Raw genomic sequence first — 20,326 nt, 5'->3', positions numbered from 1 at the left:
CGGCCCGCCGCACTCCACCTCGCACACGCGGCACCGCCACTGCCTCGTTGCCGTCCTCCCCACCACCGGCGGCGGCGTGGTTGCCCAGCCGCCGGCCGGTTGGAATGCCTCGTTGTCAGCCTCCGGCTGCTTCTGCAGCAGCTCTGCCTCTACGGCGGCCTCCATCGGTGGTCGCGGGCGCCGCTCCTGACCGGCCGTTGGCGTATTACTAGCTGATGCGACGAGACGTATGCTACGGATAACTGTGTGTGGCAAGGCGAGATGATGGCGGCAGGTCGCGTGGCCAACAAGAGAGGCACTGTACACTGCCATATAAACAGAGGGAGTCCGGGAAGGAGACCGCGTCCGTGTACGCCCCGAGTCGGAGGCGGTGTTGTTTACTCCGGATCGGACAGGTCCTATCTATATATATACATAATCTATATCTATACCTAATATTAAAGAGCGGATGTTTCTTCTAACAGTCATTATTTTCAACCATTATGATCATTTTGCAAAAAAATTCCTCAACCTTTTCGTAATCAACCTGCGGTCCAAATTCTGAAGAGAGGGGGGTCGTGTGGAAAAAAAGGAGGGAAGGGAGGGAGTTAAAGGAAAAGACTTCTCCTTTCTGTTCAGAGAGGTGACGGAGGGGATTGAACGCGGGCGGCAGCCGGAGCGGGACGCCACGCCGCTGCCCCGCGCTGCCCTTGCGCGGAGCGAGGGCGAGGGGCGAGGGCGCCGGCGAGGGCGAGGGTGAGGGGCGACCTGGCGGCGGCGAGGGCGAGCGCCAAGGAAGTCAACGGACCAAGCGGCAGCGCGGCTTGCTAGTCCGGCGACCAACCGACCACAGCTACTCCCATGACGGTGACCTCGGCTACTCCCCTCCATCTTCGACAGCCTCGTCTAGATGGAGACGGAGTGGCCGCCGAAGCATCACGCGCCCAGAGGAGGTGGGGATTGCAAGTCGCCTACCAGGTATAATCCCACCTCGCTAATTTACACCCGAAATTGTGGGCTTAAAACCCGGGATGCGGATACGGGGATTGAAGACTTGGAGACACCCGAGTAACAGAAGAGGGAGGGATTGGACTGAATGATTGGATGATCGCTATGTTTGGTTTGGTTTGTGCACTGATCACTTGGTGTTTGTTGCTGGCATAGATTGCTAAGGATGGCGAGGTAGAGAGGCTGAAAGTTGAAATCTCCGAGCAGCACAAGTCGAAGTGTTGTCAGGCGCTGGAGTTTGATTGAGCATAGAGATGCTGAATAAAAGAAAAGGATGGCATCATCCAGAGCTACTACAATAAAATTGTGAGCTCCTCTATTAAGATATATTCAGTAATCAGTCCATTCAGCAGACATATACATAGTGAATATAGTTATATGATTACATGAATAATGTTTTTTCCTGTCGCAACTGAATATGGCCATCCTTACAAATTCATTCATATGGAAGAAAGATGTGGATACTGTAGGATGGTTTGACACCTACAGCATATAGCTCCATATGTGAGGATGCTGGTAGAGTTTATCTTATCAATATTGAAATTTGTAATTTTGAACAGTGCTCAATTACACCGCTTAAATACTGCACTTTGCTTAATTAACACACTTTCTAAAGTATATGAGCATGTATACTTTTTATTAGTGGCCTCTGTTTCACCAAGCCCCCATTTTCCATGTGGCCCACCGTCTATTTACATGCCCATTTCTGCCACATTTTTCATGTTATTACGTGTGGCAGCCAGCCAAACAAGCTCTAGATTTTTATTTCGTTTTGAGATTCTAATGCTCCTTTACCTTGGGGTTTGGTTATAAATTCTGCAACTTCGTGTAAGTTTACTGAAAACTTGGATTATTGTATTTTTAGGTAAATCTGGCAGACAATTATGCTGGTAAAGAGGCTAGGATACAAGAGGTTGAAGCCAAGTTTACCCATTGTCTGGCAATGTGCAACCGCATTACCCAGGTATGATCATAAAATGGATGAAGTAATACTGAGATGCAGAGTTCTTAAGTTGTGACATCCCTTTACTCTTTGGCGTATTAATACCGCCTAATATAAGCCGTACTGCATCTTCATGGTGCACCTATTAATTCTTATGCGATTTTGTTTTCTTTATCAGGAGAAGGAGCTGCTTGAAAAGCACAATCTGTGGCTTGACGAAGAACTGAAAGTAAAAGTAAAGAACTTAGCTGAACTAAGGAAAACAAATATGGATGAGGAGGCTAGGATGTCAGCTAGGATTGCAGAGGTGAGACTTTGTGATCTAACTCATGATGTGAGTTGTGACACAAGATTAGAAGACATACCCTGACGTAACTTTCTGTTTCAGCTTGAAAGAGAGATTTCTGAATCTTGTAGCTCTTTGTGGCGAGGCAAAGAATGTATCTCTGAACTGGAGCAAAGGGTATCTTACATGGAAAAGGTAAATTTTCATACAGATGGTTGTAGTATTAATTTTAGCATCTAATTTCTGCTCTTTATATTTTGGTGATTGAAGGAATTGTGCTCAACAAAGGATGCTGCAACTGCTAATGAACAACGTCTAGGTGCTGAGCTTTCGACTGTATGGTTCTATCTTAAGTCCCTTTCCTCTTGCTGCTGCAATGTGTGTGTGTGTTTTCCCTTGCTTGTGCTGCCACTGTTTGTGTATTTGACTGCCGCATGGTGCCTAGAGATTCTTCCACTTGTCTCCTGTTCTGTTCTCATCTATTCACCATTCTGATAGTTTGAGACCTTTTGTTGCATTTTATTGTTAATATCTGATCCTGTTTCTTGATTAAAACTCATCATGCATAGCTGATGCAATGCAACGCTTGTGGGAGTACCATGAGTATTTTATCTTTTACTGTGTATATCTTGCGACTTTCTCTAGCGAATCGATTTACTGTAGCTTTCAGTGCTTAGGTCATGAAACTTGCTGAACTTCACAAAGAAAGTTCTGAGGAATGGTCGAAGAGGGCTGGTGAGCTTGAAGGTGTTATTAAAACGCATTTGCTTATAATATCACATTTACATATTTTGTTCCAGTTAGAATAGTAAATAATTTACACTAAATTTCTCCTACAAACTAGACACATCTGACCCAAGTTGAAGACGAATACAAGGAAAAACTTGAGAAGGAGACCTTATTTAGGAGAGACCTTGAAAAAGTATATCTATATATACTTTCACTGTTTCATATTTCCTGCAAAATTTTTAGTTGGTTGCAAGCTTATTAGATCTTCTTATCGAGATCTTGGATGTTATTTCATTCTGTTATGTGATCTTATTACTGCAGGAAGCTGCCAACTCGAAGCAGAAGCTTGAAAAGTGTGAATTTGATTTGGAGAATACAAGGAAGTCCAGTGAATTGAGGCTCATTCCATGGACCAGAGTTGGACCAGACTCTACTGCTTTAGTAGACACAAGAATACATAACAGATCCTGCCCTGTCGCGCTTAAAAAAGACCGGTTCATTTCGGGTCGAGCTTATCTTATGTTTAGCACTTAATATGTGTTCATCTCTCTTGAAACTAAAATATAGTAGAAGTAATAAAAAAATATACATGCATTTTAGAAAATATAATTAATATTTCACCGTAGCAACGCACGGGCATTTTACTAGTATAATATAAAAGAGCGGTTGTTTCTTCCAACCATCGTGGTCATTTTGTAAAAAAATCCTCAACTTTTTGGTAATCGACCCGCAGTCCAAATTCTGAAGAGAGGGGGACTCGGGTGGAAAAAGAAGGGAAGGGAGGGGTTAAAGGGGAAAAAGCTTCTCCTTTCTTCAGAACAGAGAGGCGATGGAGGGGATTGGGTGCGGGCGGCGGCCGGAGCGGGGCGCCCCGCTGTTGCCCCTGCGCGCGGCGACGGCGAGGGCATCGGCGAGGGCAAGGGGCAACCTAGGGGCGGTGAGGGCGAGGGCTAGGGGCGACTCGATGGCGACGAGGGCGAGAGCCAAGGAAGTCAACGGACCAAGCGGTGGCGCGGCCTGCTAGTTCGGCGACCAACCGACCACAGCTGCTCCCATGATGGTGACCTCGGCTACCCCCTCCATCTTCGACAACCTCGGCTAGACAGAGATGGAGTGGCGGCTGGAGCGTCGCGCGCCCGGAGGAGGCAGGGATTGCAAGATGCCCACCCAAGTATAATCCCATCTCGCCAATTTATATCCGAAATCACGGCTTAAAACCTAGGATGCGGATACGGGTAATGTCCAATTAATTAATTGGAGACTTGGAGACACCCGAGGAACGGAAGAGGGAGGGATTGGACTAAATGATGGATTCGACAAAATCGTCGGGGGAAGCGGTGGCGGCGGCGCGGGGAGGGTTGGTGAAGGGGACGGCAGCGGGGGCGGGGGCTTGCGGCGGCGCAGGGTGAAGGCCCATGGGGGGGCGGTGATGGATCTGACGAGGATGTTGGAGGAAGAGAGCGTGGTGGGATGCCGAAGGGAGGAAGAGAGCACGGAAACTAAAAAAAGAGAAACTCCCGCACGGCAGAAGATCGGTTGGAGCGGATTATGGCAGGTGGGCTTGCCATGATGTTTAGACTTTCGATGTGTTCATGATGGTCTCTGTGTGCGTGTAGGTAATGTTGAGCGTGGAAATTCTCCTAAAGCGATGTTTGGATTCAGCCACAAGCAGATGGATTGTCATCATGTCGTCGGAACTATATATATGAGCGTTTTCTAAAACATTAGCTGTGTGGTATATATAGGGCGAGTTTGGCAGGGCTCCTCGCGAGGGGCTCCTCGTGCGGAGCCGGAGCCGGAGCCGCGGAGCCACTTTTTTGGGCTCCTCCATGCAGGCCTAAAACGGCTCCGGCTCCTCCCAAATGTGCCAAAAAATAGCTCCGCGGTCAATGCCGTTTGGTGCGGCTCCGGCTCCTCCGTGCTTCGGTAAGCGCACGGAGCCGGAGTCGGAGCCCTGCCAAACTGGCCCATAGTACAGTTAAATCTGGAATAGAATTATGCTCGTTTTATGATTTACGGGATGGATTTCAAGATGAACTTATCAATTGTACTGTGTTGCAGCTCCATTTTGTCATTTATGATGACAGGTTATTCAGGCATCTCACTACTGCAGAGACAAACCACGAGCCACTGGGCAAGTGCCGCCTTCTTGAGTCTTGACTGATCACAGTCAATTGCCAGATCTCCGCTGATGGTGAGCTATGAATCCTTATTGCAATGCTTTATGTTGTTTCATGCTTGCCATATCATTCCTCTTGTCCCCTAACTGCTGATGGATAGTGTATATTTGGATCTTTGGCCATTTGCACTGTCGTGCATGGAAGGATCTTGATGAAATGCCTAATACACTACGGTCGTGCATGAACTTTCCAATGCCAAGATAATCCAATGGGTATCGTTGGTCTCCACTTTTACCTCTTTTTTATCCTTTGAGGATATCCTGATATTGTACCATAGTTCACAGTTTTTATTTAATGCTTGTGCTCTATGTTTGGTTCGGTGTGCTTCTCTCGTCTGTAAGGATTGTATTATGTATATAAAGAGGGAATAAAGCTATGTTCTCCCTGTATCATCACTCTCAGCCCCTTTTTTCAGTTTACGAACTAGTTAGTACAGTTAGGGTACTGAATAATCAGCTGCATTTGACCTGTGGTCACAAAGAATGAATGGCTTCATCGATGGGAGGACAAGGATGACGGGGCGCGGCCTCGTCAAGCTGATAGGGAGGACAGTGCGCGCCGAACAGTCTGTCTCCAACATTAATCAGCATGTGAGAATACCTAAGATAATCGGTCAAAAAAATATCATACATTATGATCTACTCTGTTTCCGGTATGTTTGGTTTCATTTCCTTCTTGATCTGTTGAGCCCATTGATTTGCACATCTCCCAGGAGGCTCCCCACACGCGCATCTCCCAAGTCACAAGTCACGCGATTTTTCACACGAAATATGCGCGTGCGTGCTGCGTGGGATTCGAACCCACAACCTCCAGCCTCGCGCGTAGCTTCCTTGCCATCCCACCTACACAGCACATCTGACTATACAGGGGATGCAATCCTTTTGTATTAACTCGTGGGGACTCTTTTATCCCGGTTGGAAACACCAACCGGGATAAAAGACCTCCTTTTATCCCGATAGGTATTACAAACCGGGATAAAAGAATTCGAGGGATTTAGTCCTCTTTCAGTCAACCGGGATAAAAGGGGGGTCTTTTATCCCGGTTGATGTTTCAAACCGGGATAAAAGGCCTCTCAGGATCTTTTTTTTTTCCACTAGCCTTTGCAACCGGGATAAAAGGTCCCGGTTGGTGAGCCCCCCACCAGTGACCGAGCTTTAGTCCCGGTTGGTGAACCTTTTGTCCCGGGCCAACTTTAAATCGGGACAAAATGGAGGGCATGGAAGATGAATTCTCTACTAGTGGCAGATAACGGAACAGAAACTATATGGAGTTCCTTCTACCTGTGGACAGGTGTGTTTAAGTTTGCTAATATTTATTCTACTTCTTTTTGCAAGATAATATTTAATCTACTTATGAGTTATGATATTTATTTGCCTATATCAAGAAGACAACAAATAACTGAACACAAGATTTGTCTCTCTAAGCTTAAAGAATGTAGGGGGTTCACTTGTTCTCTGCATCTTACAAATCCATAGTTTTAAACTTCTATTTTTGGCTTATATTCATTGGATGTTCTCTACCTCGTTATACTACTATTTTGTAGGTTAGGATTTAGATCTAGGAAGGATTGGCAGATTCCTGGAATTGACTTTGTAATATTCCTTTAATCTAAACTATGAGTTTTAGTGATCTTTGTTCAAGTTTCTCATCGCCTGCCAGCTCTCCTGCTGCATCGGAGGGGAGCTCAGTGTAAGACGTCCTTCCATCCAGCTGGAGAAAATCACTTACCATCTTGCCTTAGCTTTGCACACCACGGAAAGTCGACAGTAACAGCCAATTTTGATTATGTATGAGGAGCGATATGGCTTAACTACTGCTGTGCTGATGCAATATACAATTTGTCTTTTGGCACGCATTATTTTTCCTTATAAGATAACAAGCTTTTGGTTTAGCCATCTTTCTACTTTTTGCCAGTTTGGGATGTGAAAATGGCTCTATGGTGCTTGCTCATGCATGGTAATTGGTATATCTCCATTAATTATCTTGGACCTAGAAAACCCATGGAAAGATAATGATAGAGAAAATTGCATATTTTGAGTGTTTAAACGAGTTATTTAAGAAAACAAGATGATTGTTTGTTTAAATAATAGCACATCATGTGTTGTAAAAATATAGGTTTCCGTTGGTTTTAGGCATGCAATTGCTTGACAGCAGTTGCTCATCGTGAATTACACTATTTTTCTGTCAGTAGCGATTGTAAGATTGCACCATTGATTATTGTGGTGCTATGAGTCTGCAATCCTTAAAGATTTGATCACCTTGTTTGGGATGTTTCATACAACAATAACGCTGTAGAGTTACATCCAAATCTAATTGTCATTTTGCTCTGATTTGACATATTTGTAATAAGTGGTGTGAGGTTTTGCTTCTAAGTGTTTAATTGGTTTCATTTCCTGTTAGCAGAATAAAAGGTTTAAATCGTAGCACTGATGCTTCATGTCCCAAGGAGTGACAATAGATGCCGGAAGATTTATCACAAGGAGAGTATAGTATTCTGAAGGCTCACATGATCGTACACCAGCTACTAATAGATGATAAATTCGGAGAGTTCGTCAGCTTTTTACAGGAGCACGATGTAAAGAAAGGGGAAGGTGTTCCAGTAGATTCCAGAAAGACCAGCGGGTTAATTTTGAAATTGTGTATTAAAGAAATAGCTTGGTGTTCTGTTGTCATTTTGAAATTATTTATTGAGCAAAGAATTTGTGATTCTATTGATTTTGGTGATAAGGATAGCATGAAAAAATAATGGCAAAGTTTTTATAAAAACAAATGAGACTGCTAAGATTATTATTGCCCGTAGCGAGGTAATTTGCTGCAGCTGTTAGTTTGCTTGTTCATTATTAAAAAAAAAGTTTGCTTGTTGTCCTCCATGGATGCTGTCCGGTGTGAATCGAAGAGGGAGGCAGCTGCAGCCACACTGCTCTGCTCGAGCAAGGAAGGGGCAGCAGGAAATAAGTGGGAGAGAGAGGGATTTGCTTGTGCTTAGAGCGGAAGAAGTAAAGGAGATGGATCCATGTGCTGTTGCTAGCTTCTTGCGGTGGATTCGAGCTGCAGCTTAATCACCTACATCAGCACCTTCTCTCTTCTGGAGCGGGGAGGACGCAACTGGACCGAAGAGGTGCGTCCCGCGGTGTAGGGGAGCTCCGTGCCGCCGAAACCATTGGGGTAGGGTGAGGCGGCGGCGGGAGCTTGTGGGCAACCTGCGAAGGCGTGGAGGGGTTCTTCGTTGCCAGTGACGGTGCACGGCCGCTGCGCATGCACCTGTAGAACGACAAGAGGTTCTACATGGAGATACATTGGGGATTCATCTTGCCCATCGGCGCTCCCAGGGAGGTGAGCAATGATGATGTTTCAGAGGAGGGGAAAGGAAGGATTATTGTTCTATGCGCTAGGATCTCAGAAGCAAATTTGTGGTTTGCTTGCTATATTGGTGTAGACCATGCGTCTAGCAAAAATTCTAACAACTTGATTGCGCATTGCAAGTGGATCCTTTTTAAAATCCTAGACTGCTGCATATATTTACTGATAATTGACAAATATAGTTGATGTCGTCTGACCGCTTTGGTGGAGTTTGCTCGATTATTTTTGTAGGAATTGGCTAGAATTGGAAACAAACACCCCCAAGGGCAGTGGATTGAGCAGGCGCTACAGCCACTAGACCCATGTCTTCCACCCGTTGCTGCTGGTGGGTCCTTCGGTAATGTTCAGCCGGTGCGGTAAGCGTGTCGGCTCAACGGCGCATGGGCATGCCACCGTGGAGCGTCCTTCGGTAATGTTCAGCCGGTGCGGTAAGCGTGTCGGCTCAACGGCGCATGGGTAGGCCACTGTGGAGCAGCGAGGCTCGCTTGACATGGGACATGGCCATGCACCATGCGGGAAGAAAAAGATTATATTCAATAATTTAGTAATTCAATTTGGCAAAGACCTAATTGAAAATTGACAAACAACATCATCAATTTAAAACCCAAGTTTTGTGCCATGTGTATTAGGGTGTGCGATGCACGGGCATATTTCCTAGTACTTTCTATTACTTGTGCGATTAATTTTCTTTGTGCACACAATGGACATCCGCAAGCACGCATATGACCGATTATGAGTTCATAACAGCTTTATCATCACAATAAGTAACAAATTCAGAATTCATATGGTCCTAGAGTACGCGTGAATCACGCTGAAAATCCACACGATTGATTCTCAAACTGCATGCGGTCGTGGAAACAAGCTATTAAAGTAGAGCCCGAGCCGCCTCCTATCGGTAACATTAGATCTAAGGTATTCTATTTGGATCCACCCAACTATTAAATTTTAGTTAGAAGTGTTTGGATCCTATGGTAGTTAAAAATGTATTTATCTATCTTATCCCTCACTTCTACTTTAAATACTTTTTCCAAGGAAGGTAGAGGGGCAGTTTGGTCTTTTATCACTTTAGTTGAGTTAGCTGGGTTCAACTAGCTAAAGGAATCTTTAGCCAGCTAAAATTTAGTTGGATCCTGTTTAGATCCATAGCAGCTAAATTTAGCTGGCTAAAGTTTAGCTGGTGGATCCAAACAGAACCTAAGGTAAGAGATAATGGAAGTGATGTGAAAAGAGAGAGGAACAAAAGTAGACCGAGGAGAGATTTCTGTTGGGAGTGTGTACATGCATGACATTCGAGTATTTCTCCAGTTGCTAACACTCGATTTTTCTTAACATCGGATGAACTTCGGATGGCCTCAGATCATCTTCAACCTCCAACACTGTCTTCATTTATTAAATCTCCAGCAAGTTCTTCCTCCTCCTCTACCCTACCCCACCACCGCCTCATGTGCTACTGCTATCATGGTGGGCTAGGTCTCGAGAGAGCTTCGGGAATCTTCTAGATACTTCAAAGAGCCTCCAATTATTAGTAGATTAGTAGTAAGATAGTTGGATTGGACCTTGTTTTAAAATGAAAAATGCACATTTTTTAAAAGAGGAGAAAAATGTACCTCAGGTCTCGTTGGATTGGACCTTGTTCTAAAACGAAAAATGCAAATATTTTTAAAAAAGAAAAAAATGTACCTTAGGTGTATTATTTATTTCTTGTACGATAGCCTAACTCGTCCGTGTTATTGTGGTGCACTTCCCACCAATACGTAAAAAACTAAAACTCAAAATAAGATCGACTGACACCAAATGAACATTTGATTCCTAGGGAACAGTAGTAACAGTGAAATTAATGGCAAAGTCAACTCCTGCCCAACTCGATCTCTCCACGCCGTTGACCTCTGACTCCTCCCTTCCAGATGCAAACGTGAGCAAGACTGCGAGTGCTTTCCCACCCGCACTCCACTCACCTGCAAACATGCACGCCGCCTAATCTCCGGCGCACATACCTCACCAGGTTCCAGATCTCCTCCCCAAACCAAGCTCGTCCTCACCAAGTCTAACCACGACGCAGTCCAGGGCCTAGCTGTGCCCGTGAGTGTAGGAGATCGATGGCCGGCGCCGACGGCCTGCGGCTCTGCTGGGACCTCTCGCGGCGGGCCGGCTCCTTCCTGCGCATGGCGCGGCTGGCGCTCACCGGCGCCGCTCCGGCACAACTGTGAGTTCTCCCTGCCATGTCTATGGTCGTCGTTTCATGTGCTAGCTGGTTGATGATCAGTCGCAGACCGTGTTGAACTAATCTCTGGTCTCTGCAACCAAACCGATGCGTGCTGCAGGGTCGTCGAAGAGGAGGTCGTCGACGGCCACAGCTGCGACCCGTACTACAAGAGCATCAGCACGGAGGACAACGACGACCTCGAATCCGACGAGCTTTGGCCGGAGGAGGACGAATTGGAGCTGCTCGTGGACGGCGGCGAGGACGGTGGGTCAACGACGAGAGGCGTGTCTGAGAACAAGAAGCCCGATCGGTTCGTCAGGCGCCGGCGTGCCTCGTTTCGTTCGAAGAATGTCGCGGCGGTGGAGGAGTCGTCGGAGCCGTTGGTGCCGCGCCGCGCGGCGAAGCGGGCGAACGATGCCGAGGTGGTTCAGCACCCTTTCGGGTGGGATCGTCGAGGGAGCGAGTCGTCGTCGTTGCTGCTTGTTTCTTCCTAGTATCTCGTCGTCTGACTGAAGAGAAAAGGAAGCGGCTGGCTGTGCTTGAATCGGAGAAGCGAAAAGATGTCCCTAGCCTCAGTTTCCTTTTTGCCAACACGCAAAAGTTTTGCGCGTCAATTTCATCCCTAGCCACTGTTGATTATACACGACACGACGCACATCTGAAGTGACAGAGTGTGCAGGTTGTTATGAAAGTGGGATCAACCTTCAGTTGAGCTTGAGCAATATATCTTCTGCATTTTCATTGGTGGATACTGAGATGTGTGCCTGATTGTCTCATCGGCTTTTCTTACTTCTCGTGGTAGTAGTAAAGACTAAAGGGGCTGTTTACACAGCCCTCGAGTGTAGAAAATCCTTCCCATACCCGATTTTTTTTAACTGTCAGATCCGAAATCAACCGTTGTGATCGCTCCATCCTCCACCTTCCCCCACTGCCTTCTTTACCGAGTCGCCACCGCCCGCCGCCTCCGGTGCCGTCCCCAGCACCGGCGAGTCCCACCCTCCCTCTACCGCCCCTCCTTCCCTCCTCCCTCCACCCTCTGCCATTTGTTCCCATCGTTGGAGGTCACTTGAGCCGCCCCTGCCTCCTCCGCTACCCTACCTATCTCCGGTGGCTCTCACCGTCGGATCCACTGCTGCCGTCTTGATCACTCCCACCATAACTCGTCGCGGTGCTCGCCTCCACCACCTCCACCGCCCAACCGAGGGTCCACCGCCACCCTGCTCCGGCAGCGCCTCACCGCCTCTGCTCACCCGCCGTCTCAACTGCTACCACCGCCGGTTGGCGAGCTACCCAAAGGTCCTTCTACACCCAGAGGCCACAGGTGACCCTCACCCCCAAACCCTAACTTGACGGAGCTGAAGAAGTTGCTGCCGGAGCTCAAGAAGAAGGTGTGTGGCATGTGATTAGGTGGTGAAACTGAGTGTGGGGAGGAGGAGAAATGCTTGCAATATAGCTTTCACCAAACTAAACGGGCGCACAAATCGGTGCTGTGCTTGTGCGGACCCGGTGGGTCCATTAACACATGAGTTGCCCTCGTCCGTCGATTGCCGACGTTCAAAAGATTCGATTGACGGAAAGCACATGAGGATTTTAATCCATTATTTTAAGCAACACAGGAATGCATCATTCGACGAGCGCACAGCAATAACGACAACCCGTGGGCCCTGGTACGGTGGCATAATATTGCATGGATTTCACGTGGACTATTCCACATAAACCTCCCTGCATGCTGCAATGCTCCTCCATACGGCGCGACCATCATCTAAACTATAGCAATGAATGCTTGGACCTATGTTCGTCGACGAAGAGCTTCATGTCCTCGACGAGCTTGCCGGAATCGGCGAGCTCCGGGAACGCGTAGAAGCCATGGAAGGCATCCCGGCACTCGACCACCCTCACCACCTTCCCCTTCCGGCGCAGCGTCTCCACGTACCTCGCGTGCCAGTCCTTGAGCAGGTCGAACCCGCCGACCACGACCATTGCCGGCGGGAACGCCTCGGCGAGCTCGACGCCGTCGCCGCACACGCGCACCACCAGGTGGTCTCGGGTGGCGCCCTCCGGCAGGAACTCCCGCCAGTAGTGATCCGCTCGCACGATCGTAATTATGCGGCTGGCCTTCTCGAAGACCATCTCGGCTTCCGTCTGCTCCTCCCCGCCGAAGAATGGCTGGATCATGATGGCGTCGGCCAGGCGGAGGCGGATGGGAGGTGACGCCGCCGACATGGACGCCCAGCGCTGGGCCACGTTGTGAACCATGTTGCCGCCCGAGCTGTCGCCGGCGAGGAAGTGGGTCTGTGGTGCTACTTGGGGGCCGTGGTCAAGGCTAGTGGAGGAGAGGCTGGTGTCAGGGGCGCTGGGGCCTTTGGGGCTCGAGCGAGCAATCAAACCAGTGGGAGAATGCTGGTGTTAAAATGCTATCCACGCCATTCCTCTCAAGTCCTCCAACCAAACAAAAAACTAGGTCGAACCTAACCCCTCAACCAAACATGAAATGGGTCGGACCCAACCCAGAAAACTGGAACGGAGCCTGTTAGCCGTACATCCTTGAGCCCACGAGGAGCCATGTACGAACTCACACAAAGGACGTACTCGGTCACGTATTAGGACATGAAGACTACTACACAGGGAACGTAGACTACATGAACTCCTGAAGAACTAGTCGGAAGGTAGTAGGACTACTCTGCCGAGTTAGAGTAGAACTCTCTAGTCGCATCTGACTAGTACTCTTGTACAAAAGACTACCCTGTAACCTTGCTCCCCCGATATATAAGGGCGGGCAAGGACCCCCTTGAAACAGGATCAATCGAATACAAGCATACAACACACAGGACGTAGGGTATTACGCGATCAAGCGGCCCGAACTTGTCTAAATCGTGTTCCTACATCACCATCGACTCCTTGATTTCGGCAACACCCACCAATCAAAACACTATCTCGGGTACTCCCTTGATAGGTTGCCGGGTTAAAAAACCGACAGCTGGCGCGCCAGGTAGGGGCAGTCGCTGAATTCTCCGCGCGAGGTCGATGGCTCTAGTCATCATCAAGCCTGCGTTCGTGGTCGAAGCGGGCGCAACTTTCATCTTTGGCTTCTGGTTCTGCATCGCTGATGGCGCTGGATGTTTCCAATGCTGCATCATCAAAGAACAGGAGAAGAAGCATCCCGGCGGAAACTTTCGTCTACATGAGGCAGAGGATTCCGTTGAGAAATTTGAATTTTTCGATCCGAACAACACCGGGTTCGACCACAACTCGGACTCAACCACAAATCGGACTAGTCCGCGCGAGCAGGCAATTCAGCCATCATGTGGACCGGATACAACTCCAAGCCGATTCCCGTGTGGACTCCGAAACACGGTCACGGTTCATCAAAAAGCTCTATTCAAAGTCTAACATGGAGTGGAGTCAATTGAGAACCACGACTACGACTCGTATTCTCTTGAAAAACTCCCCTTGTCAGGTTTGAGCAGGGTCTGGTAATCACATCAATACCGCGAGGCAGATTCGTCCACTGGCTGAGCATGAAGCCATCCTTCCTTGCCCAGGAGTCATAACATCAAGCTCTGGAAGGTACTCACCGGATAGGGAACTTTTTGTTGTTGTCTCAACGATCGATGGAATAGGCACCAACAATCAGCACCAGAGGACTCTTCACCAGGAATGCCATGTCGAAGAAGTCTCCCAAGACAAATTATCGGCTAACGCTCCAGAAGATGAAACTAGCGACCAGATAACTCAAAGAAGGGCAAGAAACGCTTAGAGAGCAGATCGTCGTCGACTACTTGCTGCAAGACTCCCCGAAAGGAACCTCAACAGAGCATTTGAAGCAGTTCAATCATGGGAACATTACACTCCACTTGTAGCTGCCGCTTCGATCAATCTTCTGACAACAATCATGCCTCAAGATAAGTTCAGCAAACTGATATCACACTTGGCAGAGCGTGCTACAGGCTCCTCGACAAGGAAGCACCAATCCCATCCTTACTTCGCAACCCAAGTCACCATGATGGTAGCAGAGACCATGCAAGACACTCAAACTAGCAACATGAAGAACGAAGACAACATAGGGGCGTACTCAAAGGCCCAAGGCAAAGCACAGATGCATGTAAAGCTCCAAGATGAAACAAAGATGCAGCTGAAGGTAGTCGTACAGCCTCCGGGGAAGGCCCACGTCACCGCAGAGCTAATCCAGAACCCTCGCACATCAGCGATCTTAGGGAAAGACTAAACCACAACCGTGATGCTCAAGATATAATCAACAATCACCGTCGTGAACGTGAAGCTGAAGGTGATGACAATGACCACTTCCCCGCTTTCACAAGACGAATCATGAAGACTACTCTACCAAAGAAATTCAAACCAATGAGCTGTTGGAGGTATGCCCTAGAGGCAATCATAGAGATGATTATATTCCATTTGTATCCATGATTTATATTGTGTTCCTTGAATATCCATTAAAGGCTACTTGAATTGATTTGCAATTATGTGAATTGTATGTGAAACTCTTTACTTGTATGGTTATTCTAAAGTTGTCCCTAGTCGGAGTTCATGTGAGGACACACATGAATATTAGACTAGCACATGTATTAGTTGATGACTATGTTTCACAAGTCATGGACATGGAGATGTTGAACTAATAATGTGGGCACATGTGGAGACATGTGCTAGGAATGACCCAACACGAGAAGTAGTTCTCTCTTTACACAACATATACGCTTTGTCCTTAGAACTGAGATTGTCGCATGTACTCAAGATGTGGATCGACTTACTTAGGGGCTATCAAACGCTACGCCGTAACAGGGTAGTTATAAAGGTAGCTTTCGAGTTTGTCAAGAAGCATGCTATGAGACATGGTCAATCAAGATGGGATTTGCCCCTCTCTGATTGAGAGTGATATCTCTGGGCCCCTCGAGTGATCGGATCCGAAAATGCATGGCCATGCTATGTATGGTTAAGAGTTAACCTACAAAGGGATTCCGAATCATAGGATCGAGAAAGAGCGGTCAGCTTGAAGCTAGACCAAATATCGTGAGGCAAAGGGAATAGCATGTATATAATGTTGTGATGGTTCGTCTGATATGATCTTCGTGTGCGTATAGGAGTTGGCACGTCTTGCTAGAGGCCGCTACCGACTATTGGGCCGAGTAGGAGTACTCGGGCCATGTCTATACGTATCCGAACCCATAGGGTCACACACTTAAGGGGCTGGAAGCCCAATTCGGATGTGATCCAAGTTGGATTAGGTTTAGAAGTACTAATGGGCCTCGGACCTAGAGGCCCGTTAGGAACCTCTATAAATAGAGGGGTGGGGGCGCCCTAGGGTTCACACCTTTTGGCGAAACACATTTGCCGTGCCTCCCACGCCCTCGCCTGTTGCAACTCACGGATCTAGCAGTCCGGCTTGTGATGCTTCCTCCCTGCATGTGTGGATACCTTGGAGGTGTTGCGCCTGCAGCACTTGGACGAGCCGCCGACGAGCCACGACGAGCCGCGGCACGAGGGCGATTTTGCTGCACGTGGACGAGCTGCTGAGGAGCTGCTGGACGTCGACGTGATCGACTACGTACGACTACGCTAATTGACTTCGCTGCATCGACGCGAATCTACATCTTCCGCACCAGTAGTGCGTCGAGTGGTAATCCCGTGATCCTTACATAGCAGTTTTCATGGTTTACGCGGTAGAATTTTTTGATTTGCGCTAGTGTAGCCTACCTCGTATCCCAACATGAGCATCACCAAGTATGATGGCAAACAAGACCCAGTTCAGTGGCTCTGCTGCTACTCACTAGCAGTCCAAGCTGCAGGTGGAAGCGATGATACAAAAGTCATCCACTTCCCCGTATGCATGGAAACTGCGCCACTAACCTGGCTCGAACCTTTGAAGCCTAACTCCATGGACTCGTGGTCTTATCTAAAGAAAGCTTTTACAAGCAACTACGCGGGAGCTATGCAGCGCCCTGGGAACATAATTGACTTGGCTCAGGTTTAGTAGCAAAAGGATGAATCCCTACGCAACTACCTACACCGCTTTTTTGACAAAAAGGCTACAATTGTCGACATCTCAGAGGCAAACATGATAGAATGCTTTCAAAATGACCTCTGGGACTGACGCATGTTCCAAGACTTTGGCAGACGCCGTCCAGCAAATGTCAAAAAACTTAAAATTATGGCTCAGTCATTGGCAGACGAAGAAGATAAGGAATGCGAAAGGTTCGACTCACACCACAATCGCGGGCGTGACAACAACAACCAAGGTAACAACCAAGAACAAGACAGAAACCGCAACAGCAATCACCGAAACAACTACTCGGGCAATCAGAATTGCAAGCACAAACCAGACAATATTGTTGCAGCAATGTCAAACTCAAGCAAGAAAGGACCAAACAGACGAAATGATGTCCCTTCATTCAACGAACTACTAAAGAAACAATGCCCATGGCACCCCGCACAGCAAGCACGCTGCAATAGACTGCTACAGCCTTCGTAGAGTAATGCAAGAGCTACTAGAACCTCCTGCCAACAACAATAGCAATAACAACAATAAGGACAAAGTCAAGGGAAAGATGGATGAAACTGAAGACGGCGAAGACAAGTTCCACACTGCGTCTAAAACTATCAATGTCATTTTTGGTGGAATTCCAGGCACTGCCTCCAAGTGATCCAACAAATTAGTACTCAGAGAAATCATGGCTATCGAACCAGCCACCCTACACCTCTCAAATGGTCTGAGGTACCCATTACCTTTAGTAGAAAGGATCAATGGACTAACTTCCCGGAACCAGGATGTTTCCCTCTGGTACTAGACCCAGCTGTCGTAGGCTCAAGACTAACCAAAGTACTCATCGATGATGGCAGCGGACTCAACGTCATCTTCGCCAAGACTCCACAAAAGATGGGCCTCGACATCACCGAAATGCTTACTCCAACGGACTATCCTTTCTACGGAATCGTCCCAGGCAATGCAGCTATCCCATTAGGACAAGTCGTCCTATCGGCCACTTTCGGCACCAAAGAGCATTACCGCACAGAATACATCCAATTCGAGGTGACCGACTTTGAGACTTCTTCTCACGCCATCCTTGGTAGGCCAGCCTTGGCCAAATTCATGGCTATCCCACATTACGTGTACCTGTTACTAAAGATGCTAGGACCAAAAGGATATCTATCTCTTCGTGGAGACCTGAGACGGTCCTATGACTGCGACATGGAAGCTTTTGAGATAGCCACGACTACTAAATACCTAGCTCCATGCAACAAGTCTTCATTATGTCAAAGAAGCTCACCCCGGCAGAACTCAAAATTCCAGAGAACAAGTCGGGAGCCACTAAAGTCAAGCTAGCAAATGACAAGGACTTCAAAGCCATTGACCTCAAGACTAGCAACTCATCCAAAATCGCCCTGATTGAAACAGGGCTAAGCCCTAAATAGGATAGCGCGCTCGTCAGTTTTCTTCAGGCAAATCGAGACATTTTCGCGTGGAAACCGGCTGATATGACAGGTGTGCCCAAGGAATTGATCGAGCACTCACTCAACGTCGATCCTAAAGCTACTCCAAAAAGACAGCGACTACGAAGATTCGGTCAAGACAGAAGAGACGCAATTAAGAAAGAGCTAGCCAAATTACTCGCGGTAGGTTTCATAAAAGAAGTTTTCCATCCTGATTGGTTAGCCAACCCAGTTTTAGTTCAAAAGAACAACAACAATGACTGGAGGATGTATGTCGACTACACAGACCTTAACAAGCATTGTCCCAAAGATCCCTTTGGTCTCCTCAGAATTGACCAAGTAGTCGACTTCACAGCTGGGTGCATACTACTCTGTTTACTCAATTGCTACTCGGGATATCACCAGATAGCACTCAAGGAAGAAGATCAAGCCAAGACCGCGTTCATCACCCCTTTCGGAGCATTCTGCTACAAGACAATGTCCTTTGGGCTGAAGAACGCAGGAGTGACTTATCAACGCGCAATTCAAATGTGCTTTGAGAAACAACTACACCGCAACGTAGAAGCCTACATGGACGATGTAGTAGTCAAAATCAGGAATCCAGACGATCTGATCGCAGACTTAGAAGAAACTTTCACAAGCCTGCGAGCGTTCCGATGGAAACTCAATCCTACCAAGTGCGTTTTCGGTGTACCATCAGGGAAACTACTCGGGTTCATCATCAGCTATCGAGGCATCGAGGCAAACTCTGAGAAAATCTCTGCCATCACCAAAATGCAAGCCCCATCCGGCATAAAAGATGTGCAGAAGCTTACAGGCTGCAGGGCGGCCCTAAACAGATTCATATCAAGGCTTGGAGAACGGGGTCTACCTTTCTTCAAACTACTCAAGAGAAAAGACAAGTTTCAATGGACAGAGGAGGCGGATAAGGCTCTGTTATAGCTGAAAGACTTCCTGTCAAAGCCACCAATCCTCACAGCTCCAACACCAAACGAAGACTTGCTGTATATCGCTGCAACCACTCACGTTGTTAGCACAACAATAGTAGTCGAAAGGTCTGAACCAGGCCACATATACAAAGTCCAGAGACCAGTATACTTTGTCAGCGAAGTACTCTTGAACTCCAAGACACGGTACCTGCCGGTCCAGAAGCTAGTCTACGTCATACTACTCACTTCACGTAAATTGCGACACTATTTTCAGGAAGACAACATATCCGTCATCATTGACTTCCCGCTTGGTGAAATCCTCCACAATTGAGACGCCATGGGCAGAATCTCAAAGTGGGAAGTAGAACTTGGAGCATTGTCCTTGGAATTCAAACCCAGAACAGCAATTAAGTCCCAAGCTCTAGTCGACTTCATGGCTGAGTGGAGGGGAAATCAATTGCCTACACCGGTAGAACGCCCTGAACACTGGGTCATGTACTTCGATGGATCTCTCAAGCTTGAGGGAGCCGGCGCAGGAGTACTCTTAATATCCCTTAAAGGCGAAGAACTCAAGTATGTTCTTCAAATCTTTTGGAAAGCGTCAAATAACAAAGCCGAGTACGAAGCACTACTACATGGTCTTTGCCTAGCAATCTCATTGGGTATCAAAAGATTACTAGTCTATGGTGACTCATTAGTAGTCATCAACCAAGTCAACGACGAGTGGGACCGCAACAAGGAAAACATGGACGCATACTGCAAGGAAGTCCGCAAACTAGAGAACAAGTTCTCAGGCCTCAAATTTCACCATGTGGTCCGCGACAACAACGTTGCTACCAATGTTTTATTTAAAATGGGTTCAACATGCGCAGAAGTCCCAGCAGGCATCTTTGTTCACGAATTTCGCAAGCCGTCCATAATAGAACAAGCAACTCCAGCAACCACCAGTAAGAGTCCACCAGAACCTGACTTTGAGATCATGATGATCGAGGTAGACTGGAGGACTCCTTTTATCGACTACATTAAAGAGCACAAGCTACCTTCCGACAAGACGTAGGCAGAACAAGTCTCACGGCGAGGAGCGTCCTCGAGAGTACTCATGAAGTGCGTCACTCGCGAGGATGACAAGGAAATCTTAGAGGAAATACATAAAGGAATCTGCAGGAATCACGCATCCTCAAGAACAATAGTAGGCAAAGCTTTCAGAGCAGGATTTTATTAGCCAACTGCGTTGGTAGATGCAGAGGAACTAGTCCACAGATGTCA

General features: G+C 47.5%; 3 protein-coding genes across 3 annotated transcripts; 2 read left to right on the top strand and 1 right to left on the bottom strand.

Annotated features, from left to right (window-relative positions):
* Window positions 1-1,809: 1,809 nt before the first annotated feature.
* On the top strand, window positions 1,810-3,100 carry LOC117850883 (nuclear-pore anchor). The gene is made up of 4 exons (XM_034732769.2): window positions 1,810-1,951; window positions 2,109-2,237; window positions 2,319-2,411; window positions 2,487-3,100. The coding sequence occupies exons 1-4, from the start codon at window positions 1,931-1,933 to the stop codon at window positions 2,709-2,711; spliced, it is 468 nt and encodes a 155-aa protein (XP_034588660.2). The 5' UTR covers window positions 1,810-1,930; the 3' UTR covers window positions 2,712-3,100.
* A 7,234-nt stretch (window positions 3,101-10,334) lies between these two features.
* On the top strand, window positions 10,335-11,439 carry LOC117850253 (uncharacterized). Its single transcript, XM_034732065.2, has 2 exons — window positions 10,335-10,688; window positions 10,807-11,439. Exons 1-2 carry the CDS (start codon window positions 10,582-10,584, stop codon window positions 11,180-11,182), a joined length of 483 nt encoding a protein of 160 aa, XP_034587956.1. The 5' UTR covers window positions 10,335-10,581; the 3' UTR covers window positions 11,183-11,439.
* A 1,016-nt stretch (window positions 11,440-12,455) lies between these two features.
* On the bottom strand, window positions 12,456-12,944 carry LOC117849288 (probable carboxylesterase 18). The gene has a single exon (XM_034730847.1). It carries the CDS (start codon window positions 12,942-12,944, stop codon window positions 12,456-12,458), a length of 489 nt encoding a protein of 162 aa, XP_034586738.1.
* Between the last annotated feature and the right edge of the window lie 7,382 nt (window positions 12,945-20,326).

The sequence above is a fragment of the Setaria viridis genome, chromosome 3 (assembly GCF_005286985.2).
Source record: "Setaria viridis chromosome 3, Setaria_viridis_v4.0, whole genome shotgun sequence".
NCBI lineage: Eukaryota > Viridiplantae > Streptophyta > Magnoliopsida > Poales > Poaceae > Setaria > Setaria viridis.
Note: the sequence above shows the minus strand (reverse complement) of the source record. Positions and strands in the feature narration are given on the sequence as shown.